The 27,641-nt window shown below is 41.2% G+C and overlaps 1 protein-coding gene across 1 annotated transcript; it reads left to right on the forward strand.

Moving 5' to 3' along the window:
• Positions 1-27,371, forward strand: MYOZ2 (myozenin 2). The gene is made up of 5 exons (XM_073340998.1): positions 1-76; positions 9,739-9,908; positions 14,637-14,766; positions 16,776-16,959; positions 27,140-27,371. Exons 1-5 carry the CDS (start codon positions 1-3, stop codon positions 27,369-27,371), a joined length of 792 nt encoding a protein of 263 aa, XP_073197099.1.
• Positions 27,372-27,641: the final 270 nt, after the last annotated feature.

Genomic DNA, 27,641 nt, shown 5'->3' on the forward strand with positions numbered 1-27,641 from the left:
ATGTTATCACATTCTGCCATGGTCAAAGAGAGGAAACAACAAGCATCAGCCATTATGAAGGAAATCTACGGAAATGGTATAGAGCTAAAACCGGTTACTGTATGTCCTATGTTCCTTTCGCTCCTTCCTAACATTTCTTTTTAATCTTACAGTTTAACTCTCTTACAGCTCTTTCTCTGGGTATTCTGCCATAAATAATCTAGTGGGGGTATCATGCCGCCTATGGTAACTAATCCTTTTGTAGTTGTCTCTTTTCATTTGAAAGCTATTTTCAGATGAACAACTGTTGTGAAGGAATGAAGTAATCTAACAGCTGATGTACATTCTGCTTGGATAGCCTTTCAGAATATTATTTGGGGCTAATATCATGACTGGATTCCATTTTGCAAGACTATTCATATACAAAACATGATTATCTGTCTATATCTTTTTTCCTGTTTTCCATTTCTTTTAATATGCATGATCAAAAATATTTGTATCAATATTCTCCTTCTCCTCAAAGCTAGCTATTGGGATTAATAAACCTTATTAGCTCTTGTCGTTTCTCTCCAATACATAGTCACTGGCTGATCTTTTAAGCAGCAATTCAACTTTTCTGTTGCCATTTTGAGGGAAATGGAAACAGCTATGAAAATCTTAGCTTGATTTTCAAAAGCGGGTGCTTAACGTGAGACTTTCAAAAGTGCTTCGTGATTTAGGAGCACATGTCCCCTTGACTTTCACTGGGACTGTACTCCTAACTCAGATGTTTTTGAAAATTCCACCCATAGAACCTTATTTAGGTGCTTTAATAAGTTGCCTAATTTTCAAAAGTGCTGAGCATCTAGCAGTCCCCCTTGAAATCTGTGGAAGTTAAAACTCAACACTTTTGAAAATCAGGCCATTGGTTTAGGTGCCTAACTATAAATTAAGGACCTAACTTTAAATCTACTTATGAAACTCTTGGATTTATTCTCCTGCTCACATGTATTGTGATAACTTAGATAACTTACTGACAAATAACCCACTTAGATAACTAACTGACAAATTTGATTCCAAGGAAAGTAGGATCAGGCCCTTTGTATATGTATAAAAAAGAATCTGCCCGTGTAAGTGCCTGCCCATTCCTTTCACATTTTGTTGTAAATATACCTGTTAGATATTTTTTAAATGCAGTTATATTAAACCATTTAATATCTGAGAGACATTTTTAATATTTTTGTAGATGCCATGTCTGGATCCCATATCTTTGTATTTAAAGACTATGTAAAACAAGCTGTACTGAAGCCAACTAAGGATTATTTAGATGTTCCACATATGATATAATTGTCTCTGAAGTATCTTATTATTAGGTAACTCATTTGTTAAAGCTGATTACAGTGATCAGTTAAATCATCCAATGGGTCATTTAGGCATTTGCTGTGGGCCACATCCAGTTTTAATTCAAAATTAGTTAATGGGTCAAATTTTTAAATGTAGAGGCTTAAGATCCATGCTCAAAAATATGTGCCTACCTTTACATGTACAGTTCTTGCAATTATGAGTACAGATGAGAACTTTATGCATGCAAAGGCATGTGTAAATATCCACTTTGCAATTGTAGTCAAGGTAACTGCAACACTCAATTTACAATTGCTCACATTTTCACACACACAATTGGACCTCTCTTTTAAAAAACTGACTCTAGATTAGGCATAGGGAACTGGTATGAGAAACAACCCAAGCCTTCACCTGATCCTGGACTGAATTGATTCCATATCTGGATTAAGAAAAAGTCGTTGGAATTGGGAAGTAGGACCCATGACAGGAGAAGGCCTGAATGGGACAGAGACAAAGTAGCAGGCAGCAGTGCAGCTCAAAACACAGCTGACTGGTGCTGATGATTACCTGATTGCAAGTGCAAGTGAAAGTGGAAGATCAAGGATTTAGGAGTGGGAGAAAAACTGATTCATATTGGAGCCTCAATGCGGTCTTGCATAGCATGATGTTACTTCATATCTTGTCGTGAAGCTTATAAACACCCACAGAGACTAAGGCCTTGTCCACACTGGCAAGTTTCTGTGCAGTAAAGCAGCTTTCTGCGCTGTAACTTCCGAGGTGTACACACTGCCAAGCCATTTAGTGCGCAGAAACTGCACAGTAGCAGCACTGTAAAAAAACCACCCCAACGAGAGGCGTACAGCTTTCTGTGCCAGGGCTACAGCGCCATGATGCCAGTGTAGACACCCTAGTAGATTACAGCGCTGTGATTGTCCTCCGAGCGGTGTCCCACAATACCTGTTCTCACCTCTCTGGTCATTGGTTTGAACTCTACTGCCTTGCCCTCAGATGACCAACTGTGAGCCCCACCCCTTAAATTCCTTGGGAATTTTGAAAGTCCCCTTCCTGTTTGCTCAGGGACGCGTGCAGTGGTCTCAGCGCATCTTTCTAGGTGGCCATGCCTGCTCCACACACCAGGCAATCCCCCCGCTTGGAGCAATGCCGAGCTGCTGAACCTCATCAGCATTTGGGGAGAGGAGGCTGTCCAGTCCCAGCTGAGTTCCAGCCGTTGGAATTATATGTATGGACTGATATCATGATGAATGACAGAAAGGGGCCATGACCGGGACACACTGCAGTGTAGGGTCAAAGCGAAGGAGCTGCGGAACGCCTACCACAAGGTGCGGGAGGCAAACTGCTGCTCCAGTGCTGCCCCCACGAGCTACCAGTTCTACAAAGACCTGGACGTGATACTCGGTGGTGACTCCACCTCCACTGCGAAGGCCACTGTGGATACTTCGATGGCTCGCATGCCAGTCGAGAATGGACCGAGGACGTAAAGGGGGAGGGGGACCCAGACGCAGAGGATGACTCAGAGGTCAGAGATACATGCAGCCAGGAGATCTTCTCAACCCCAGAGGAGGCTAATCAGTCACAGGGGTCGGAGCTTGGTGAAGCGCAAACAGGAGAGGAGGCCCCTGGTATGTGGCTTTGATTTTGGGAATTGCTAAAGTGAGTTGTTGGGGGCAAGAGGGTTGCAGAAAGCAGGCTTCTGTCTGTATGATGAGCATATCACCACATACCTAGTATGAGCGGTGGAACAGGGTGTTGATTGACTCCCTCACTTCATGGAATGTGCCTCAGAGATCTCCACGAAACTCTCATGGAGATACTGGGCAACCAACTGCTGCAGGTTCTTTGGCAGAGCTGCTTTGTTTCTTGCCCCATTAAGGGTAACTTTCCTGCACCATTCTGCCTTCACTGGGAGGGGCGGGGGACCATTGCTGCACACAGGCGAGCTGCATAAGGACCAGAGTGGAAGTCGAAGTCTTGGAGAAGACCCTCCCTTGATTCCCTGCTCACCCTTAGCAGTGAGATATCTTCCATAATGAACACAGCCTGTGGAAAGTGTGGGAATAGGAATGATTATCAGGCCTCCCCTACAGTACTGGCTCTCCCCAAGAGCCACGTGCTCAGTGTACAGTACAGTCCTGGAACACTGATTTCCCCTGCCCCTGAGGGCAACACCCATCCCTCTGCAATTTAGCCCTGCTGAAGAACAGTACCCACTGCACTCTACTCCAAAGGACAAGGTTGCATGTGATATCTGGACATACACAAATCTTTAACTGTCCCAGGAACTCACCCTCCTCCTGGGACCCTCTCTTCCCCCATCCCCTACAGTGCTGATCTGTTTTGTTTGTCACTCTCCTCTAGTTGTTGTTATTTAATAAAATAATTGTTTTGGTTTGAAAGCAATCTTTATTCCATTAACTGAAAGCAAACAGAGCCCTGCAAAGCAACAGGCAATTTTCTTAAACCTTCACAGTGCATCGGCTACACCAATCACAATCACCTCCTAGCATTACAAGCACTGCACTCCTGAGCATAGCAACAAATATTAGTGGCTTTCAGCTTCAAATTGCTGCCTCAAGGCATCCCTGATCCTTATGGCCCTGCGCTGCACCCCTCTAATAGCCCTGGTCTCTGGTTGTTCAAATTCAGCCTCCAGGTGCTGAGCCTCAGCAGTCCAGCCCTAAGTGAAGCTTTCATCCTTCTCTTCACAAATATTACAGAGCGTACAGCACATGGCTATGAGTACAGGAATATTGTCATCGGCCAGGTCCAGCCTTCCATATAGGCAATGCCAGCGGGCCTTTAAAGGGCCAAAAGCACACTCAACAGTCATTCTGCACTTGCTCAGCCTGTTGTTGAACTGCTCCTTGCTGCTGTCAAGGTTCCCATAAGCCATGACATTAAGGGATAGACAGGGTCTCCCAGAATCAGAATGGGCATTTCGACTTCCGCTATGGTGATCTTCTGGTCCGGGAAGAAAGCCCCAGCTTGCAGCTTCCTGAACAGGCCAGTATTCCAAAAGATGCGTGTGACATGCACCTTTCCGGACCAGCCTGTGTTAATGTCTGTGAAACGCTCACGGTGATCTACAAGCGCCTAGAGAAATAGCCCTTCCAATTAACGTACTCGGTGGCTAGGTGATCTGGTGCCAGAATTGGAATATGAGTGCCATCTATCACCCCTCCCCATTTAGGGAAGCCCTTTTGTGCAAAGCCATCCACAGTGTCACTCATGTTGCCCAGAGTCATGTCTTTTGGAGCAGAATGCGATTAATGGCCCTGTACACTTCCGTCAACATGAGTCCAATGGTCGACTTTCCCACTCCAAACTGGTTAGCGACCGATTGGTAGCAGTCTGGAGTAGCCAGCTTCCACAGTGCACTCAACACGTGCTTCTTCAATGACAGGGCAGCTCTCATTCTCGTGTCCTTGCGTCGCAGGGCTGGGGCGAACTCATCACATGGTCCCATGAACATGGCTTTCCTCATCTGAAAGTTCTGCAGCCACTGCTCATCATCCCAGATGTGCATGATGATGTGATCTCACCACTCAGTGCTTGTTTCCCAAGCCCAAAAATGGCATTCCAGTGTGGTCAACGCCTCCGTGAATGCCACAAGCAATCTCATGTCGTAGCTACTACATATGACAAGATCAATGTCAAACTGCTCTTGCCTTTGTAGTTTAAGGAATAACTCCACTGCCACCTGTGATGTGTTAGTGAGAGCAAGCAGCATATTTGTCAACACTGCAGGATCCATTCCTGCAGACCGAAGAGGCAGAGCATGCAGTACACAAACCATTGAAAGATGGGGCCAAATGTGGACTAAGCACAGGGATTGCTTGGATTTGAAGCAATGCATCATGGGGCACTGGGACAGGACCCAAGATGCCCTGTGACCCCCTCCGCCTTCCCACAACTCTTAGCGGCAAAAGAGGAAGAGATGCTCTGAGGGATAGCTGCCCAGAGTGCACCGCTCCGAATACCGATGCAAGTGCTGCAAGTGTGAACACACTATTGCACAAGCAGCAGAGAGTATGAACACACAACAGTGGTTTCCCTTCAGCACTCTCTGAGCGGTGATGTAATTGCTGGTGATGTAACTCTGCCAGTGTAGACATACCCTAGTTCAATTATTAAAATAATGAGCATGGGTAACTGTAAATGACGAAGTCGGAGAAGATGCTTAACAATATTATTTTTACTGGATGATCTAATTATGGCCACATGTGAAAAAGGCTACTTTCCAAACCCTGGCAGTAAGAAATGAATAACAAAATAGTTTGCTAAGCATTGAAGTTATCATGGTGTAAAGAGTAAGCAAGGGCTTTAAAATTGAGGACACCAAATGGCAAGAGTTCTTCAAATCAGTGTCAGCATACTCAGTGCCACTAGTATCCCAACTTCCAGAACTTCTCCATAAGACTGACCAATGAAGGTTATGCCATACAGGGTTCTCTGCCCGCAGTTTTACTCAGGGATTTCCTCCCCCTGCCCCAATACCCCGCCCACCCCAGTTTTGTGAACTAGTTACAAAAAAATCATGTTTTAGTGATTGTTTGGAAATCTGAACTGAAATTGAAACATGAATACACACTTTAAAAGCATATACATGTATGATAAAATATGTGTATCTGAAAGTATAATAGCTTTGAAAAGTATAAACATAGACTATCTTCCTTATACAGCTGTTGTTTTTTATGACAATGTCAGTGCATTCATTTTGGTGATGTTGGCCAACCTAATAGTTTCAAATTATGATTTGTAAATGAGCTCTCCCTGACAGCTAGTGATGACCTAGGGGCTGGGGGGAAAGGCCTCACGACCAGATTTTATTTACATTCACACCTAATCTACCTAGGTATTCAGCAAACAGAGCTGCGTTGCCCAAGAGATAGATTTTGGCTGGGGTTGGGTTACAAATCACTTGAATGCGCGGGGAAGGGGGGAATGAAATGTTGTTGTTATTATTGTATGAGTAAAGGGCAGTAGAACTGTACTTAGCCTGGGCTGATTGAGGGCATCAAGAGAGAAGGTGGGGACAGGAGTTTTGCTTGATGGTCTGCCTGAGTCACAAGTACTATTTGACCTGCCCCTCTCCATTGTTTAAAGACAGAGCTGATTAGGTTCCATAGATAGTCTTTTGTTTTGTTAAGTGACCACTACAGCTGAAATCAGGTCTAAGTGCTTAGACCTGCTGTGGGACAGTGTTTCTGTGGAAGAGATGGCCCAGGCTGCACTAGCAGCGAGGTTCCCCCACTGAGAGCTCAGCTGAAATCACTGAGAGCTGGGTGGAACCTCAAGAGACCAACTTGCAGAGGTCACAGTGGCAGGTGGCAGCAGAAGGTGACGGCGCAGGGCCATTGGCAACAGAGCAATGGAGTGAACGGTGGCACAATGAATAACAGTGGCCAGAGTGAACAGTGAGCAGCTGGAGGAATGAGCAAGGTGCCTTCTTTCCCCCAACCTGGGAGGTGAACTCATGAGAGAGAACCTCTGAACTCTGAGTCTCCACTGACCAAGGACAACACCGGTGAGTGTTAATGAGGCTGTTAAGAATGCTGGAGACACAACACAGTTCAGGAGAACAAACATGGCTGTGGCATCATACTTGCTATTTAAGCAAGAGATACCACACACTACAAAATGGAGGCCAATGTTAAGTGGATTGTCACTTGTTCATCCTGAAGTTGAACACTGGTTCTGGACAAGACCAGCAAATGTTCACTATCTTTCTGCAAGAAACTCAACTGACTGGCTAGAGGTATGTGGTGCAACAGTGAAAGACTCAACAGTTGAAAAAGTGAAGAACTCTCTCACCACAAAAAAATTTGCATACATGGCTGATGAATGCAACAATGCAAATGGGCATCAAGTATTAAGTCATTGTGTACGTTATCTTCATGTCAGTGGTAGGGCAATAGATGCATTTCTAGATGTTCAAGTTGTAGAAGACACATCGGCTGCAGCTGTGACAACCCACATCTTAGAGGAGTTAAATGCTGGTCAATTGGACCCCAAACAGATGGCTGCTTGTGCATTTGATGGAGCTGCAAACTTCTCTAGAAGACACGGTGAAGTACAAGCTTTGCTCAGAGAAAAGTGTAACACTAATCTCTCCTATACACACTGCAGAGGCCATCTACTCCAACTAGTGCTAGTACGAGCTGCAGACTCTTCAAAAGACATTAAAAAAGCTATAAATTTAGTGTCTTCATTATATTCTTTTTTCAGCAAGTGTCCAAAAAGACTGAATATCTTGGAAAATATAGAAGATACACTAGGACTGAAGTTCAAATTAGTCCAACCTGGGAAAACCCTCTGGCTTTCTCATGAGCGATCCTTGGCTGTTGTCTTAAAATTACTCCAGCCATTATTACTGGCTTTGGAAAGTATCTACCAAGATGGGATGGATCTAAGTAGTGAGGCTGGTGCATTACTTTTGCTACTACATTCAGAGAAAACTATTGCCATTCTCTCCCTTGTAAGTCTATTTTTGAAACCACTTGGGTCATTAAACAATGTCATCCAGGCATCTGCTACAACAGTAGTAGATCTTTGTCCAGCAATAGAAGCTACATTTGGATCAATCAGAGAGCTACCCATTGAAAAAGTACTGGAAGAAGCAAAGACTTTAGTCCAGAAGTTTGAGTAATGAAGGCATTTATATTGAATCCTTAAGTGAAGAGGACAAGAAGTGTTTGTTAAGACAACTGAAAAAGTACACAGATTTGATTCTTAAAAATCTACAACAGTGACTGATAGATTCTACTCAACCTCTACATAGCTTTTACACAGAGGTCCTATAAAACACCGACAGTTGAGTGGAGTGAGGCACTACCAGCAAAGGGGCTGCCATGTGCTCAGGGCAGAATAGGGAATCTGAACACACAGTGGAATATCATACGATGAATAAATGAAGATTTGACTTCAACTTCTTTTTTTTATCATCACTAGTGGCTTGACCCAATCTTTGTGCTATGTTTCCTGGGATGAAAGAAGTAGGAATTCATCTCTTGTTACTCCCAGTCACAACAGCTACAGTTGAGCATTCTTTTGCCTCATTGAATAGAATTTTGTGTTCTGAAAGAAGTTGCCTTCTGCCTGATCATGTGAATGATCTAATGAGAATACCAATTAAAGGAATGGAAGTACCAGACACACGGGAAGCCACCAAAGATGAACGCATTGCATTCATCTTGTTCATTAACAGAGTTGTGCAAAATTATAACAAGAAACCAATAAGGATGTAGATGTAGTGCTTCATAGAAGGCTTGAGTAGCCAACTTTAATTTTTGTGATGATTTTAAAACATGAGTTAAATCTAATTGAATGGTCATGAAACATTTTTCAGTTTTTACTATGGTGCCATAGAGCCACCTTCACACTCAGGGTCTCACCCCTCATCGGCCCTGACCCTCCTCCAGCTCCCTGTAAATTCAACCCCCCCCACACCCCCAATTTCAATTCCTGGGGAAAACCCTGGTTCTTACTCTTCCCCCTCCACCACCACCCATGCATGCATATTCATTATCAAAGTTCCCCAGAATTACAATGTAAAGCCAAGGAAGTGATCTTTTCCCCAAGCAGGGACCTAAGTAACACTGACAGCAGTAATTAGATTTCCAGCACTTGTTAATCTTTTGAAAAGAGTTGCTTGTAATTCTCCTATTGATGAGAACTGTTAATTGCAGTGTGGAAAAAAATAGATAATTATTCTGAAGGAATCATGTAAAAGTTGTTAGAAGTATATTTTAATTCATTGTTACATCTTTCATTTTCATAAACTGGACCTTTATTCTGAAATTCTCTAAATAAAACTATTAAGTAGTGGCTCCCAGCCAATTCAAACCTCTGTTACAGGAGGTAGCTAGCCTTAAAAAATCTAAAAAATGTGAATGAATCATTGAGACAAAAACTATTGCAAGCAATCAGAAATAGGAAGATATGTGTAAAATAGGCTGAGGAGTTCTTTCTCTGTCCAGTCCAGGATATATATTGATTTAGGCCGGGTCCAGGACTGAGGTCAAGGGGAGTTTTGACACTGACTTCAGTGAAAGTAGGATTTTACTGATCACTAAGAAATTATATTGTAAGATACCAAGGGTCTGATTTTCAGAAAAGCTGAGCACCTACACTTCTAACTGAAATCAACAGGAGCTGTGGGCGCTCATCACCTTTGTAGATCTGGCTCTCAGTGCAGAAGCTCATTCCAGGCTACAGTGTACTTCATAACTCCCCAAAAAAATGACTGAGTTCACTAATACAGCATGGAGCAGGAGGATGTTACTGGGGAACTGGGGTGCATTTCTTGTTGGACTACAGATATAGGGAATATAATAATAAGCATTATTTAGCAAAAAGCAGCATTTAAGGAAAGCAGAGAAGAATATTTCATAAGGCATATGCTTGTCTGTTGTGGTACAGAGTCAGATGGCCTAGACCTTGGAAAGAAAATCAGCATCCCCAGAGACATCATGGTGGAGGAACTATCAATACCCAGCAACAGAGGTGCAAGGCTATTTAAGATGCGTCAAAGGAGATCTGACAAGTACACCTATGAAAACTATCATTATTTAGCAAATAAACAAAGGAATGTGAGTATTTTGTATTACAAGTGTCTAAATACAATACAGTGAGACTGGTGTGGGGTTACCTATGATTTGCATGGTACTGACTGCAAGAATTATCCATAGCTTTAGGAAAAGATGTGAACTGAACCATGACCTGGAACAAGGCCAGTGTGAAGCTCAAAGTGAGCTGTATCATTTTGTGGTCTTCTAGACAAATCAAAAAAGGCTCAGATCTGGGTGCTGCTTTTAGGTCCCACAGAATGGGACAACAAGGTTCAAGGGCCTCAAGTTGAAAGTATTCACATCAAAATCTGACTCAGGTCAGTAGTGACCAAAAGTCATTACCATGTGACAGCTGATTTAGGAATGATGTAAGGATTACTTTGTTAATAACAGCTGAAGGCTTTGAAGATGCGAAGTTCTATATAAACAGCAAGTATTAATATTATTATTGTTATTATTACTATGAAAACTATGTTGGTGGTCTTATTCCAGTTCCTAGCCAGTAACATCACCTGTGCAATTGGCACTAATAGTCTTCCTTGCTGGCACTCTTAGCAAAGGAGTAAGGAATTAAATGGGCCATGGGGACAAAACTGCCCCTTGAGCTGGCCCCTAAGGAATAGGGTTGAGGCACATTGGCAGGGTAGTAGGAACTGCTGACTGGGAATCAGATGCTTCTATATTCTAATACTAGCTTTGACATTCATTCCTTCTGGGGTTGTCAGGGTTCCCTTCCCACTCTGAACTCTAGGGTACAGATGTGGGGACCCACATGAAAGACCCCCTAAGCTTATTTCTACCAGCTTAGGTTAAAAACTTCCCCAAGGCACAAATCTCTATTTGTCCTTGGACTGAGGTATGCTGCCACCACCAAGTGATTTAGACAAAGAATCGGGGAAAGGACCACTTGGAGTTCCTAGTCCCACAAAATATCCTCCCAAGCCTACACCCCTTTTCCTGGGGAGGCTTGAAAAATAAACAAGGTGAGCACAAACCGGACCCTTGGGTTTGTAGGACACTAAAAACCCAATCAGATTCTTAAAAAACAGAACTTTATTATAAAGGAAAAAAAAGTAAAAGAAGCACCTCTGTAAAATCAGGATGGAAGGTAATTTTACAGGACAATCAGATTCAAAACACAGAGTATTTCCTTCAAGGCCAAACTTTAAAGTTACAAAAAGAAAACCAGGAATACACCTTCCTCCCAGGACAGAGAAAATCACAAGCCAAAACAAAAATAGGCTAACACATTCCCTTGCTAGTACTTACTGATTCTAATGGAGCTGGATTGCTTGCTTCCTTGATCTGTGTCCGGCAAGCACACAGAACAGACAGACCAAATCCTTTCTCCCCCCCCCCCCAATCCCCCTCTCCATTTGAAAGTATCTTGTCCCCTTATTGGTCCTTTTGGTCAGGTGCCAGCCAGGTTACCTGAGCTTCTTAACCCTTCATAGGGAAAAGGATTTTGTGCCTCTGGCCAGGAGGGATTTTATAGTACTGTATACAGGAAGGTTGTTACCCTTCCCTTTCTATTTATGACAGGGGTAATACATGTAACCTCTCCACCTTGTTTTCTACATTTGTAGAAACAGTGATAATTACATTTATAGATTAAACTTCACAACACACATGAGAGCTAGGTGAATTAGTTAGGGCTAATTAATCTACAAGGTTCTGAGCATTTCAGTCCCAGTCTAGCAAAACAATAAAACACCGGCTTAACTGTAAGTGAGTGAGTAGCCCCACTGACTTCAGTGCTGGTTCAGGACCTTATTGAACTAAAGTCTGCATCTCAATTCCATGCATACTTCCCCACTGATTTCAGACATGAAAGCATGTGACTGAGGAGCACAATTTGTCCCAGCATCTTTAAACTGCTTTGAAGATGAAGAGAGCTGTATCGGTGTATATATAAGTATAATTATTATTAATTAACCTACAAAACTTTTATTGCTAAATAGCAATTCCCATCCCCCAACAGTTTTTAAAACTTACAAAGATATTTTAGATGGTGGTGCTAATGCTTTTGGGTCCAGTCCAATTGCTAGTGAATCAAGAATTCCATTGACTTCAATTGGAGTTGGATCAGATTCTTCATTTGGGGCAAGAAAAAGTGTGTGTGTGTGTGTGTGTATATGTGTGTGTGTATATGTGTGTGTGTGTGTGTATATATATATATATATATAAAAATAAAGTATTGATGTGACGTAGTATAACATTTTTATTGGCATGAGCATGGGATGAGTAGCACATTACTCAGGAGTGGCAAAGCACCAAGTGTCAAGGAAAACTATATATTGCACCACAGCATCAGGTATTTTGCTCTGAGAAGCTATTTTAGCAACTCTTTTACAATTGTAAACATGGGGGGAGGGTGGGTACTATACTGAAGCCAGGTTGACTAAGTTACTATGAACTGGTCTTAGAGAAACAGAATTATTAGTACTAATAATTCATCAGAAAATAATGCCATAAAATAACAGTATCATCTGCTGGATTCCTGGACGCTTTTGGCCCAGTTCATGATGTGGAGCTTTGGGTAGCAGACTAGTAGAAGAGCCTTCCCTCTTCCCCGCTGCCCATACTAATCAGAATGCTGAGGGAGTCCATGGCAATCAGAGACTATAAGGTTATATTCATAAAAGGGGTTGAAATCCTCAATATCATGCCTGAACTCTCCAATATCTTGCCTTGTTACCTATTTAAGGAAGAAATCTTAGCTCTGTGATCTGTTATCGTTCAGAAGCCCCTGTCTTTTCAGCTCAATAAATGGACTTTGCCCAGAGTTGAGAATCTGTCCCAAAATCCTGTCATAGACAAAAAGATTTTATATCCACTTTTTTGTAATGAGTAGAAGGAAAACAGCTGGTGACTGACTGGAGCTTCCAGATTTTCATTCACTCAGTCGAAATTAAAAGAGGACCAGGACCAAGTTTTGATGTTTAGAAGTGCTGATTTTCAAAGATACTGAGTGCTCAGTACCCCTGAAAATCAGGCCATTTATTTAGGTCCTAAATGTAGATATAGGGTTGGATTTTCAAGGGCACTCAGCATTGGCCTAGCTGCTCCCACTAACACCATAAGAGCAAAGTTATCTGAAAGCTGAGCACTTTTAGAAATCCCACCCAAAAGTGTCCAACTTTAGGCATCCAAGTTTGAACATTTTGACCTTATGGTTTAATATTTATTTAAGCTGAAAAATCTGAGGGCTGGAGTAAGTTAGCATGGCTCCATTGAAATGAATGATTTACACTACCTGAGGATGTGGGCCTAAGATTTTGAAAGCCTGTGGACCAGATTCACCAGTACACTCTGGCTGATTTGCACTGCTCTGGTAATGCAAAGCAGCCATAAAACAGATTTAATTGGCCAGTTCCTGAGGAAATATGCTGCTGACAGCTCCTTCCCCGGCAGCTGCATGTTAACTCCTTATGCAACAGGCAATAGGAGCTATGCAGCCAAAGTTAAGTCTGATAATAGCACCATAACTCACATAGGATTTCTGCTGTCAGTTCCTTGTTCTGCTCCCTCTTTGGTATTCTCCACAATGCAAGCTGAGCTGCAGCCGTTCAGTATTCAAACAGACCCTGGGGAAAGGAGAGAATGATGCCTTTTTAGTTTCTACTGACCTCCCTTAAATGCCAGTTTGGTCAGCACTTGTGTGGCCTTGATCTACTCTGTGCCTTAAACTGGAGTGGATCATTTTGCCTGCTATGATTAAAATGATCTTTCCAATAAACCTTAAGAGCATTCTAAAATGTACTGACCTGATCAAAAACATTTCCTTTGTTTCAAGTTTAAAAAAAAAGTGTTTGTTTTTTTCTATCTTAAGGAAATCCTACTCCAACACACTCTATATTTAAGTTCCTTTTAGACTGTCTCTCATTGCTAAAAATAAGTTACTGACTGTTTTGTTTTTGTTTTTGTTTTTTTTTTACAAGCCTCTGATTCTGTATTTAAAGAAACAATGATTAAGGCTTTGGATGTTTCCTTAGAACTAATGACCGGATGGGAGGTGGGGATAACTCCAGCCTATCAAAAATCTCCAAGAGGTGGCCTGCACTAAGGTTGTTGTGACTACTGTAAAACAAGAAAAAACATTCCCACAAAGGTGTATAGACTTTTTGTGTGGCTGATGTGTTTTCAATTGGTATACAAAAAGCATCTATAGAGAATCAATGGCTTTTACATTAATCCACCAGATTGCTTGAATCTTAGAATAGGAAGGATGATCTAGGGCAGTATTTCTCATCCAGTGGGTTCGTGACCTGTGGGGAAGGGGAGGTGTCATAAAAGACAATCGGGGGACGGGAGTCCTAAGGCATTGAAATTTTTATTGCAATCTAAACCAAAGGAATCTTGCTCCCCCACTTCCCATACACACTTACCCTTCAAGGTCTAGTATTCTCTATTAGTCTCTTGAAACACAGACACACCTAAATTATTTTTGCTCTTACTTTTATAGTACATGTGGAGGGTTTCACAAACAGCTTTGTCTTTGAATAAGGGGTCACCAAAGTGAAAATGCTGAGATACACTGATCTAGTAGATAGGGTCCTGGACTAGGAGATGAGTTAAGTTCTCAGCTCAACACAGACTTCCTGTGTGACCCTGGGCAAGTCACTTACTGTATCCCCAACTCGGTTTTCCATCTGTAATATGAAGATAAGACTTCCATACTTCAGAGAGTCAATAACATCTCTTGATATGCACGTGCTATCCATGGTATTTGTTTCTATTCTAATGCAGCGTAGTGAACCTATGCAGAATGTTAAAATGGAAACTAGCAGTGCTGAAGCTGGCCAACAGCACGCACCAATGACACCTCCTAATACACCTGACCCACGGAGCCCACCAAATCCCGAAAACATTGCACCAGGTAAAGTACAAACTATTGTAATTTGTGCATGTACTGAGTACTCAGCTATTTCACAGCACAGAAAACAGTAGAGCATTTTGTTTACATGATCGTTAATGGGATATTTATAAGGGATCAGCAAATTGATTCAAATGAGGTTAGAAGTACTTTAAAGAATTTATATGAATCTTCATTTTAAATGCAAATCAGACTTGTTAACTTGCTTCAGTGTGGTTTATAAAAATCTTCATATACTTCTATTGTCTAGTTTCACACACAAGTGGAAATACATAGATAAGTTGGGAGAGGCTATTCTCATGATATCTGAGCTAATTAATGCCATGAAATACTAGAAATCCCTAGAAACAGGAGACATTTAGTCTAATTAAATTTTCAGCCTGATTTCCAGGCCAAAGTATATTTGATAAGTTTGAATAAACATCTGGGGCCAGATCATCAGACCCTAAATCTGCATAACCCCATTGATCTGATCCTACCAATCTTAATTGTCTATCTGCTCCAAAATTTTCAGCCATCTGAGCTTCAGCATCACTAATTGTATTACAGCTTCTAAATGTGAATCTAAAGTCACTGCAGGTTCTGATTCAGCCCTTTATGTAGGAATAGCCGAGAGGAGAATTTGTCTCTCTGGCTGCAGAGATATTTTTCTGTTTTAAAGACCTTGGTTGCAAGGATCCTGTTTTCTTTATTTAAAGCCCTGAGCTACATGGAAGTCTAAAGACTAGAGCTGGCCAAATAATTTGTGACAAATAATTTATTCAGTGAATGTAGCTCTTTCTCCTGGTTGTGAATTATCCATAAGCAGGCAGAGGTTTTTACAAAGTCATTCTTTGTTCAACATTATTCAGTGCATGCATGTTTTGTGTAGACTTTTTCCAGCCAATGTGAACGGGATCAATGCCACTCTATCAGTGATTGCTAAAAGTACTAAGAGCTTTAGTACACTGTGTATCCATAAGCCCAATACAATGTGAATGGGTGCAATTTCTGTTTCCAAAGTTGAGGTGCGATCTTTGAGCTCTTTGTCTGCAGAAATATTTGTCTGAACTCTAATTTTTTTCTGATTTGGAAACAAAACAGTGTTTTTTATGCTGAAATGGAGCAATAGTGTTAATGTAGAGAATTAGAAACCTAGTGAGGTAAAAAATTAGGAATAATTTTCCCTCTTCTTCCAACAAATAATTTTGGCTCAAATCTTAGGACAACCCCTTGCTGTTTTTAATACTCTCAACTATATACTAAGGGCTAGATTCTGCCACCCTTACTCTTGTCGTGTAGCACCAAATTATGGAAGTAATCCCACTAAAGTAAATTGAACTACTTGTGTAGTAAGGTACTGATCAACAGGAGTAAGCATGTCAGAATCTGTCCCTCACTGATGAGGGAGAGAATGGGTCTGATTCTTCACTTGCTTGCATGGTAGAAGACAATGGAGAACCAGGCATACAGGATGGATTTTCAAAAGTGCCTAAGGGATTAGAAGCACGTGTCCCACTGAAAGGCAATTGGACTTGTGCTCCTAACTCCTTTTAGTGCTTTTAAAAAGCCCACCCAAAAATTAGTCTACAGGCAGAACTGAATTATTTTAACTAAAGGTTTAATTTTAATCTCATTTAGCTAACCCAGTGCAAGAGGCTATGTGGACACTGGTACTTTGGTTTAAACCAGCTTAAATCAACAAGAAACAGGCTAAACCAAAATAAACCACGCTTAAACCTAAATAAGAGCATCTACAAAGCCTTTTGCACTGGTTTAACTAAAGTGATACAAATCCCCTATGTTTGCTTCCTACTTCTTTGTAGTCTTGGACAAGTAACTTAACACTCTCTGTTATTCAGCTTACCCTTCTGTTAAATGCTTATATAATAATTCTTAACTACTACATAGGACTGTAGTGAGAATTAAGGGTAATAAATATGTGTGATTGGCCCTTGAGATACTTGGGTGAAAAGTGCTATAAAATGAAATGTATGATTATAATTATTTATCCTTGATTTATTTCCATGAAGGATATTCTGGACCACTAAAGGAAATTCCTCCTGAGAGGTTCAACACTACTTCTGTGCCAAAATATTATCAGTCCCCCTGGATAGAAGCCATCAGCAATGACCCAGAGCTGTTGGAGGCTTTATACCCTAGACTGTTTAAGCCTGAAGCAAAGCCAGATCTGCCTGACTACAGGAGCTTTAACAGGTAATTTAGGAAGGAAGACGAATTTTACAGGACAGCAGAGATAGTTATGTGAAGTGGAATTTTTTTTTTAACCAAACTATAGGGAAAGAAACTGGTTCATAGGCACGCACACACACATGCGTGCATGCACATACACCAAAGACTTTAAAGGGGAAAGCACAATTAGTCTAAATCTAAAGAATGGATTCTAAAATAAGCTCTAGCATAAACAACACAAGAGGAAGGTCATAGTAAAAGACTAAGAAATAATTAAATAAAGAAGGAAAAGTAAGAGAAGAACACAATATCCAATGAAATGAGGAATTTGATGCATAGGTGCTAGAACTAGGGATGCTGGGGGGTGTTACCACACCCCCTGGCTTGAAGTGGTTTCCGTTATATACAGGGTTTACGGTTTGGTTCAATGGCTTTCAACACCCCGACTATACAAATTGTTCTAGCACGCCTGACTTGATGGAATAAATACGACACAGCAAGGGCATGATCCAAAGCTTATTTGATCTTTCCAATGACTTCAGTGGGCACTGGATCAGGCGCTAAGTGACCACTGTGCATAGAAGAGTTCTGGTTAGAGTTTGGTTCATAAGGACTATAATAGGAAATATCAATTTTTGTTTCTTTATGTTACAATCCATAGTCAACAGATTTGTATTTTAGGGTCTGATCCCTCAACTCTCACCTGCTGCCCTTAAAAGCCTGGAGAAGCTGAGAGCATTCAGCCCTCACAGGAGCTGTTCAATCACCTGAAGTATCAGACCCTCCATCATGTTTAACAGGCCATTGCAATCTCTGTTGACATTTTAAACTAAGAGATTTCAATTTTAAATCTGCAAAATATGGTCACAAAAACAAAAACTAGGCACTCAAAACAAGGTACTGAGTGTGGAGCCAGCAGGGAGCTGAAAGAGAAGTTATTTACACGGTAGCTGGCATACTGTGGTTTTCATTGGAACCTCGTGTTATGTTGACATTGGTTGGAACTTGGAACTATTTTGGGGGGCTTTAAAAAACATCTAGACTGTGCCTCCCACTTTTATTCATATTGTGCACAATATCTTCTTTTATTAAAATCACACTTTTTTTCTTAAATGGCTTCTGTTTAGCTCCCACTAAGCCAAACCAAAAAACCAGCCAAAAAATAAAAACAAACAAACAAACCCAGCTGTGTGGCAATCTGCTTCCATAGAAAATGAGAGATAGTGGGAATGTAGATCTGTAGGAAATTGTCAAGACCAACATCTACATTCAGGAGCATGGAGGTAAGCAAGTGGACCTAAATTATGGGGGTGAGGAGGGAAATACAACTATCACATCATGGCACTGCATAGCCTCCCCTAAATATGCCATGTTCCCCTCAGAAAATGATATGACAGATACTGATTGGAGAGCTCATGTGACCACAACTGCCACCATGGGAACAATAGCAGCACAGTTTAGCTATTATGGTTACTAGCACTACAGAAAACCTGACAGACACTTATAGATAGCAACTGAGTCAGATACATGCTGCCGTTGCTGGAAAAGGGAAGAACTAGGGGGCTGCACTGAAGCAGAATTGCTATAAACATGTGATCTGAGGTCTGGCTGATATCCAGTGCTGTCTTCTGTAGATTTTCAGCTTCTCAGGGAGATAAGATTTTGTCCACTGCACATTTCTCATCGCTACCAGTCTTATTTTTCCACAAGGATGATGTGGTGTAACTGCATCTTTTGGGGTACATATTCCTCTTTTGTGCATTTGTACATGGGAAGGGTCAATACTATCCCTGCTACCTGTTATAACAAATTGAAACCTGCCACTGAAATTCAGGTTTTGGTCTTATATTTGATCCAGAAAGTTTTAAACAGTGGAAATGGTAAATTCAAAATGCAAGGCAGAATGATGTAATCCTTCATATTTTAAATAAAAACATACCTTGTCCTATCTGGAAAAAAGCACCAAACTATGCCAGGCCTAGATTGACTGGTTGATGTGTATGATACCTTTATATTTATGATCTCTAGTCACTATTAGTGCAGAAAGTGTCTAGCTAATTGGTTTCTTTAATTACAATCCTGGGAACATGCAGTTGACAAAATATTTAATAGATGAATTGTGATGTCATAGTGACATCACTGTGTTAGCTAGTATCAGTCAGGGTTTCCAATCCCACTGTGTCACACCAGGAAGAACCACTTTCAGGATTTGGTAATGTACAGTGCAACCCATGTACAGTGCAACGCATAGGTACATTCACCATTAATCAGCAGAAGGAGTAGGATTGATGGCATGCCTGGCACGGAACTCCAAACATAGTGTTCAAATTGTTCTTAGTACATTCAGCTATATTTCTTAAAATGACATTCTTTGATTTTAGAGACCAAATTTAGGATCCTTTCAGATCTGCTTGTTCAAGCACCATTACTAATGAAATCAATGTGACTTCACCAGAAGTTTTTCCTGACTAAGAAGTGAGTTAGGTTTGTTGAATAAGACTCAGACATAGATGACTTTAAATCAGGACTATTTTAGAGGTGTACTGAAGCTAGAAAAGGATTCAGAACTTTTTTGTGCGGAAATGTATCATTTGCCCCTTCCAGCAATACAGGGCTCAATCGTGACCACACATCAATGGGAGTTTAATCATTGACTCTAATGGGAGTAGGATCAGATCTCAGGAATTAATACAGCTAATGGTCTGATTTGGGGTTAGGTTTACACAACAGGAGCCTGGCAGCACTGGTAAATCCACCAAGGAGGAGGTTGTGGCAGCAAAAAGCAGCTGAAGTCGCCTGCCTCCCTGCAAAGGGCTTACAGATCGTCAGTGCAATCTAAAATATTTGTGGTATGGAGTAGACTGCATAGTCAGGGTGACCAGAATACACTGGCTCAGAGAATACCTTGAGCAGACTCTGCTGGTAAGGAACCTGGGGAGCTCCTGGTGAAAATTAGAGGTACCCTACTCTAATGGACATGCAATAGGAAATGGCAAAACCACTTGCTTTCCTTTAGAGATGAGTGTCCCAGGGGGCACAAGGAAAATTAACTGGCACAAAGGTAAGAATGTCAGCCTGGAAGAATCTATCCAAGAATCAGTATGGAAAAGCCAGTGTGAATTCTTTTTGCTAATTAGTTTATAATAGGAAATTAATGTAATCCCTTCCTTCCACTCTCTTTCCAGTGGAGAAAAATGTCAAATAGAATTATAGGTGACAAATAAATAAAGCACTGCAGCATGCCTGCATCTGACAACAAACAGGTTTGACTGGTTCTTCCTCTCCAACTAGATCAGTCCTTGTTCAGGCCTCTCCCGTCCCAATCTATTGCTTCCAAAACACTAAGGAATCCAGTCCAGCTGGCTAATGCTTTGCTTTATTGATTTACAAACCCTGGATCCGATCCTACAAAATGCTAAGTGTCTCATGTCGAGTGCCCTCAACTTGCAAGAGGCAGGCACTGTCTTAGCGCAGTCTAGCAGGCCGTCCGTGTCCCAAAATTGCTTACAATCTAAATAGACAAGACAGACATAGGACAGGGGAAAGTGTATAACACACAAGCAGACAGCAGCAAACATTTTGTTAGTGCCATGATTTATATATTTTTTATGACTGGGTTTAGTTAGGAGGGAAACGGTTAAATTAAAAGGAAAGTACAGGGAGTGGGGACATTGAAGAGAAGGAGGCAAGGGGGAGAGGCATAGGGACTGGGAGAAGAAGGTAAGAGGGAATGAAGGTGAGGTGAAGAGACTGTGAGGGAGGGGAAGGAGAGGGTTGGAAGAAACAGCCAGTCAGCACATGCAAGAGAAAGTCCAGTGGAAACTGTAGAAAGGTCTCTAGAATGTCCAAAGTTTCCTGCTTTGGCTGCTTCTTCAGATTGTCCTACCCAATGGTGTCTCTGCATGGTTCCAATCCTCTTCAGTTTTTCCCCAAGACATCCTGGTGGGTGAGGCGATACCACTTGAGTTCTACTTTCTCCAGAGTGTGTGGGTGTGTCAGGGGCAGGTCTCTGCACAGCTCTTAGCAGAATGTTTAGGAAATGTTATTCACATTTTTTAAAGAACTCTAGGCAAATGAAGATGTTTTTTTTACTACTTTAATTATATAACTATAGCAGCTAAACCAGTATAGTTAAAAACTCTCTCTCTCAATCTGTTAACCTCCAAAAATTTCAGATAAAAATTCTCTCCTTTATAGGGACAATTTAATAATGATTTTAAAAATGAGGAAAAAAATAATGTGCACATATAGAGCCGGGGCTAAAAAATACACGTATGTGCCATGATGTTTTTAAATCATGCATCCACTTTTTAGGAATATGCAAAGTGAATATTAAACCACCCCCTAGACTTCCTGCTGCCACTACCTGGAACCATCATTCTTTCTCCTATATTGTGCAATGACTATTCAGAATTTAGGCACTGGTTTTGAGTTACAGACCATGAATCAGAGCTCAGATTATTTGCTTAGTTTCCAAACAGTGCAGGGTATTACAGCACCTTGTCGTCATCCAAGTTATTTCTCACAGGAAAATGTACTGATGCCATGAAGGACGAATTAACATTTATTAGCTGATTACTGCACTCTCTTTCATGCAGATCATCGTGTATTTCTGCATAGCACACAGGTATGTGTTAATGCATAACCCAGCGAGGCCAGCTTTTGTATAGCAGTTATTCTTTTTTTGTGAGTTCAAAAGATATTTAGTGGATTTTCATAAGACATACAAATTTGAATGTCAGGAGAATGGGTTGGGGGGGGGGGGGAACCTGGATTTGTGCTGGAAATGGCCCAACTTGATTATCATACACATTGTAAGGAGAGTGATCACTTTAGATAAGCTATTACCAGCAGGAGAGTGGGGTGGAGGGAGAGAAAACCTTTTGTAGTGGTAAACACCCATTTTTTCATGCTCTGTGCATATAAAAAGATCTTCTGTACTTTCCACAGTATGCATCTGATGAAGTGAGCTGTAGCTCACGAAAGCTTATGCTCAAATAAATTGGTTAGTCTCTAAGGTGCCACAAGTACTCCTTTAAATTTGAATGTGTTATCTATTCCTATGTGGTCTACATATAGACAGAATTATAAAGGGAAACAATTATTTCATGATATAAAATACTATAATAATAATATTGAAACACAAACACAAAAATTAACATTGATTATCCTTTTAACTTACAAATCCATAAACATTAAAGATTACATGAACACTACCACGAGAATAGACATCTTAATTAGAGCAGCAATTAAAATGATCATTATTTTCCAATAACATGTAGGTCACTGCACTCACTCTGTGCTGATTATAAAGTAATTATTTTTAATCAGTAAGTTACAGTATAGAATTTGTCATGTGTAACCTGGAAGAAAATTTCCAGGCTCACTTAGACAGTCACTGTGTGTGTGTGTGAAGAACTCCCTTTGATTTCAAAGAGAATCTGGTGCGTTAAGCGGCTGCTGCTACAAAATCTGGTCCTTTATGTGTCAGAAGATGTAGCTTTGGAGCCTGATCCAAAAACCACCTTCCATTCCCATGGAGTGTGGGTGATCAGAACCTTTCATGAGGCACTTACCACCTTGCCAGGATCAATTTTTGGAACCAGAGTTGGCTCTTCTTGGGATGATGTGAAAATGAGGTAGAATCAGAAAAGGCTAAAATAGGAAAAAAACAAGTTAAAAATTACTTGGACAAATTAGATGTCTTCAAGTCACCAGGGCCTGATTAAATGCATCCCAGAATACTCAAGGAGCTGACTGAGGAGATATCAAAGTCATTATCGATTATCTTTGTAAAGTCATGGAAGACAGGAGAGATTCCAGAAGACTAGAAAAGGGCAAATATAGTGCCAATCTATAAAAAGGGGAATAAGGACAACCCAGGGAATTACAGACCAGTCAGCTTAACTTCTGCACCCAGAAAGATAATGGAGCAAATAATTAAGCAATCAATTTGCAAACATCTAGAAGATAATAAGGTGATAAATAACAGTCAGCATGGATTTGTCAAAAATAAATCATGTCAAACCAACCCGATAGCTTTCTTTGACAGGGTAACAGGCTTTGTGGATGGGGGGGAAAGTGGTAGACATGGTATATCTTGATTTTAGTAAAGCTTTTGATACGGTCTTGCATGACCTTCTCATAAACAAACTGGAGAAATGCAATGTAGATGGAGCTACTATAAGATGGGTGCAAAAACCGGTTGGAAAATCATTTCCAGAGACTAGTTATCAGTGGTTCACAGTCATGCTGGAAGGGCATAATGAGTGAGGTCCTGCAGGGATCAGTTCTCAGTCTAGTTCTGTTCAATATCTTCATCAATGATTTAGATAATGGCCCACAGAGTACAATTATAAAGTTTGCGGATGATACCAAGCTGGGAGGGGTTGCAAGTGCTTTGGAGGATAAGATTAAAATTCAAAATGATCTGGACAAACTGGAGAAATGGTCTGAAGTAAAAAAGGACAAATGCAAAGTACTCCATTTAGGAAGGAACAATCAGTTGCACACATATAAAATGGGGAAATGACTGCCTAGGAAGGAGTACTGTGGAAAGGGATCTAGGGATCAAAGTGGACCACAAGCTAAATATGAGTCAACAGTGTAATGCTGTTGCAAAAAAAGTGAACATCCTTCTGGGATTTATTAGCAGGAGTGTTGTAAGCAAGAACATGAAAAGTAATTCTTCCGCTCTACTCCACACTGATTAGACCTCAACTGGAGTATTGTGTCCCATTCTGGGTGTCATATTTCAGGAAGGATGCGGACAAATTGGAAAAAGTCCAGAGAAGAGCAACAAAAATGATTAAAGGTCTAGAAAACATGACCTCTGAGGAAAGATTGAAAAAACCGGGTTTGTTTAGTCTGGAAAAGAGAAGACTGAGGGGACATGATAACAGTTTTCAAGTACATAAAAGGTTGATACAAGGAGGAGGGAGAAAAATTGTTCTTCTCAACCTCTGAGGATATGGAATGGGCTTACATTGCAGCAAGGGAGGTTTAGGTTGGACATTAGGAAAAATTTCCTAACTGTCAGGGTGGTTAAGCATTGGAATAAATTGCCTAGGGAGGTTGTGGAATCTCCATCATTGGAGATTTTTAAGAGCAGGTTAGACAAACACCTGTCAGGACTGGTCTAGATAATACTAAGTCCTGCCACGAGTGCAGGGGACTGGACTAGATGACTTCTCAAGGTCCCTTCCAGTTCTAGGATTCTATGTACCGAACTGCAAAATTTTAGTGAGCAATCTCTATGCACCACATAAAGCAGTCTGGTCTATAGTAGATACTTCCCTATGATTTTTTTTGTTGAATCTTGGAGTTTGCTCATCTGGCAGTGGGTATTGTTTTACCATGTATAGCCTGCTAACATTCCAGTAACATCTTCAATTGTTCTCTTTTGGTTCCTGCTGGTGTTCAATTATTTGTTTTGGTCTGCACTGGAGGACCAGTAGCCCCAGGAACTCTAGACCAATGGATCTATTACTCTGTATCAAACCCAGAAAACCAAGTGGGCCAACTGAAAGGTCTCCGTTTTCAGCTGGAATTCACTTGGCTGTGCCACTACTTATATGGTTTTCTGGCAACCAAGAATCAAGGTCCAGTTAACAAATTGCTTCTTTACTAGCCATAATCTAGATATATCCCAGGAAAACTATTTGATTGACCAACAGGTATGGCCACATTTGGTACAATTTATTTCTGTTTGGTCAGGTTTGTTTACACATGGGGTTCTGGAACAGCTAAGAGAAAACTCTCAGCCCAGGAGTCTGCAAGTACAAAAGAAATCACAAATTGTATGTGGAAATATTGTTTTAAAATATTTGCAAATTCATTTAACTGTATATGCTTGCTAAGTGTTTCTTATCTTTTGATTTGTTAAGCTAATCACTTCAGGAACATTTACCGGTACCTTTAAATAATATTAAAAATACTGGCAGCAGATAATGGGCTAGATTCGGCCTGGGTTTCTGCAAGCCTCTACCAAAGAAAAAACCCCAGGCGGGGCCCTTGAGGCATAAAGTCTTCTTCAGAGAGTAGGTTTCAATTACAACATTGTTTTTCACCAATTTAACTAAGCCAGTTTCTAAACCAATTTAGCTAAATCAATACAACAACACTTGTGAGCAGATATGGTCGTACATTGTCAATCCACTGACTTCAACTTCATTACTTCTGAATTATAGCGGTGTTAGATCAGAATCAGGCCCTTACTTCTTTAATTCACCTTCTTGAGGTCTGTAGTGCACAAGACAGTAGAACCTGGTCCTTAATATGTCTAGAAGACAATATGTTCTGACTCTCAAAATAGGAGGGGAAGAGGCTGGAGCATATACCAGAGCCATTGGCCATTATCTTTGAAAACTCGTGGCGAACGGGGGAAGTCCCAGATGACTGGGAAAAGGCTAATGTAGTGCCAATCTTTAAAAAAGGGAAGGAGGAGGATCCTGGGAACTACAGGCCAGTCAGCCTCACCTCAGTCCCCGGAAAAATCATGGAGCAGGTCCTCAAAGAATCAATCCTGAAGCACTTACATGAGAGGAAAGTGATCAGGAACAGTCAGCATGGATTCACCAAGGGAAGGTCATGCCTGACTAATCTAATTGCCTTCTATGATGAGATTACTGGTTCTGTGGATGAAGGGAAAGCAGTGGATGTATTGTTTCTTGACTTTAGCAAAGCTTTTGACATGGTCTCCCACAGTATTCTTGTCAGCAAGTTAAAGAAGTATGGGATGGATGAATGCACTATAAGGTGGGTAGAAAGTTGGCTAGATTGTCGGGCTCAACAGGTAGTGATCAATGGCTCCATGTCTAGCTAGCAGCCAGTGTCAAGTGGAGTGCTCCAGGGGTCGGTCCTGGGGCCGGTTTTATTCAAAATCTTCATAAATGATCTGGAGGATGGCGTGGATTGCACTCTCAGCAAATTTGCGGATGATACTAAACTAGGAGGAGTGGTAGATATGCTGGAGGGCAGGGATAGGATACAGAGGGACCTAGACAAATTGGAGGATTGGGCCAAAAGAAATCTGATGAGGTTCAATAAGGATAAGTGCAGGGTCCTGCACTTAGGACGGAAGAACCCAATGCACCGCTACAGACTAGGGACTGAATGGCTAGGCAGCAGTTCTGCAGAAAAGGACCTAGGGGTGACAGTGGACGAGAAGCTGGATATGAGTCAGCAGTGTGCCCTTGTTGCCAAGAAGGCCAATGGCATTTTGGGATGTATAAGTAGGGGCATAGCGAGCAGATCGAAGGACGTGATCGTTCCCCTCTATTCGACATTGGTGAGGCCTCAGCTGGAGTACTGTGTCCAGTTTTGGGCCCCACACTACAAGAAGGATGTGGATAAATTGGAGAGAGTCCAGCGAAGGGCAACAAAAATGATTAGGGGTCTGGAACACATGACTTCTGAGGAGAGGCTGAGGGAACTGGGATTGTTTAGTCTGCAGAAGAGAAGAATGAGGGGGGATTTGATAGCTGCTTTCAGCTACCTGAGAGGTGGTTCCAGAGAGGATGGTTCTAGACTATTCTCAGTGGTAGAAGAGGACAGAACGAGGAGTAATGGTCTCAAGTTGCAGTGGGGGAGGTTTAGGTTGGATATTAGGAAAACCTTTTTCACTAGGAGGGTGGTGAAACACTGGAATGCGTTACCTAGGGAGGTGGTAGAATCTCCTTCCTTAGAAGTTTTTAAGGTCAGGCTTGACAAAGCCCTGGCTGGGATGATTTAATTGGGGATTGGTCCTGCTTTGAGCAGGGGGTTGGACTAGATGACCTCCTGAGGTCCCTTCCAACCCTGATATTCTATGATTCTATCATTCACAAAATACCTTCAGTGACTAAATCAGCAATCATCAGGCACTCACTTTGTTACCCAATATTTGGATGGAAAAATGATTGAACAATTGGTTGTAACTATGAGAGAGGCCGAGAATAAAAACATGTATGTAAAAGGGAACAAAAAAGAGGGGCATTGAAGAGAATTTGCCAGAAAAATAATCAACATATGGCTTTTCCAAAAGTTTTTCAAGAGATCTCAGAAAGCTAGGAATCATATTACTGTACTGAAAAAATGTCATAACAAATCAAAACAAATCAAAACAAAAAACAGATTATTCTTTTTCAGCTCTTGGGGCAAAAGAAAAATGGGTATTGTTAAAATCACATTTCACTTTTATTTTTCCCTCCCACCATCTTTACAGAGTTGCCACTCCATTTGGTGGTTTTGAGAGAGCATCAAAGCTGGTTAAATTCAAGGTACCAGATTTTAATCTACTGCTGCTAAATGATCCCAGGTTCATGATCCTCGCTAACCCTCTTTCTACCAGGAGGTCCTTCAACAGGACTCCTAAGGGATGGACGTCTGAGAATATTCCCATAGTGTTCATCCAGCCTTCGGATTCCAACACTGTTCCAGAAACGGATGACCTGTAAAAAGGAAGCTGTTGTTTTATATTTGATACAAAATGCTGAAAGCTGACCATAAAAAATCAACGTGTAATTATTTTGACTTTTAATAGATGCTCCTTGCAACAACCTCCCTTGGTAGCTGGAGTTTAACTAATAACTTCTGATACAGTATCCCTTTTCATGAGTTTAATTTCATCTACAAACCTAATATAAATAAAATAATTTGGCAACTATTCACTGACACATTTTTGACTTTTGTCTGTCTATACATTTTACTTTTTTCACTTTTATTCT

The sequence above is a fragment of the Lepidochelys kempii genome, chromosome 4 (assembly GCF_965140285.1).
Source record: "Lepidochelys kempii isolate rLepKem1 chromosome 4, rLepKem1.hap1, whole genome shotgun sequence".
Lineage (NCBI taxonomy): Eukaryota > Metazoa > Chordata > Testudines > Cheloniidae > Lepidochelys > Lepidochelys kempii.

What these genes read in the sequence shown, in the direction of transcription:
- MYOZ2 (XM_073340998.1), top strand. Translation starts at nt 1, where the DNA reads ATGTTATCACATTCTGCCATGGTCAAAGAGAGGAAACAACAAGCATCA. An exon ending in TAGCAAATAAACAAAGGAAT is followed by an intron (nt 9,909 to 14,636) that starts GTGAGTATTTTG and finishes ATTCTAATGCAG; the next exon opens with CGTAGTGAACCTATGCAGAA. An exon ending in TCCCGAAAACATTGCACCAG is followed by an intron (nt 14,767 to 16,775) that starts GTAAAGTACAAA and finishes ATTTCCATGAAG; the next exon opens with GATATTCTGGACCACTAAAG.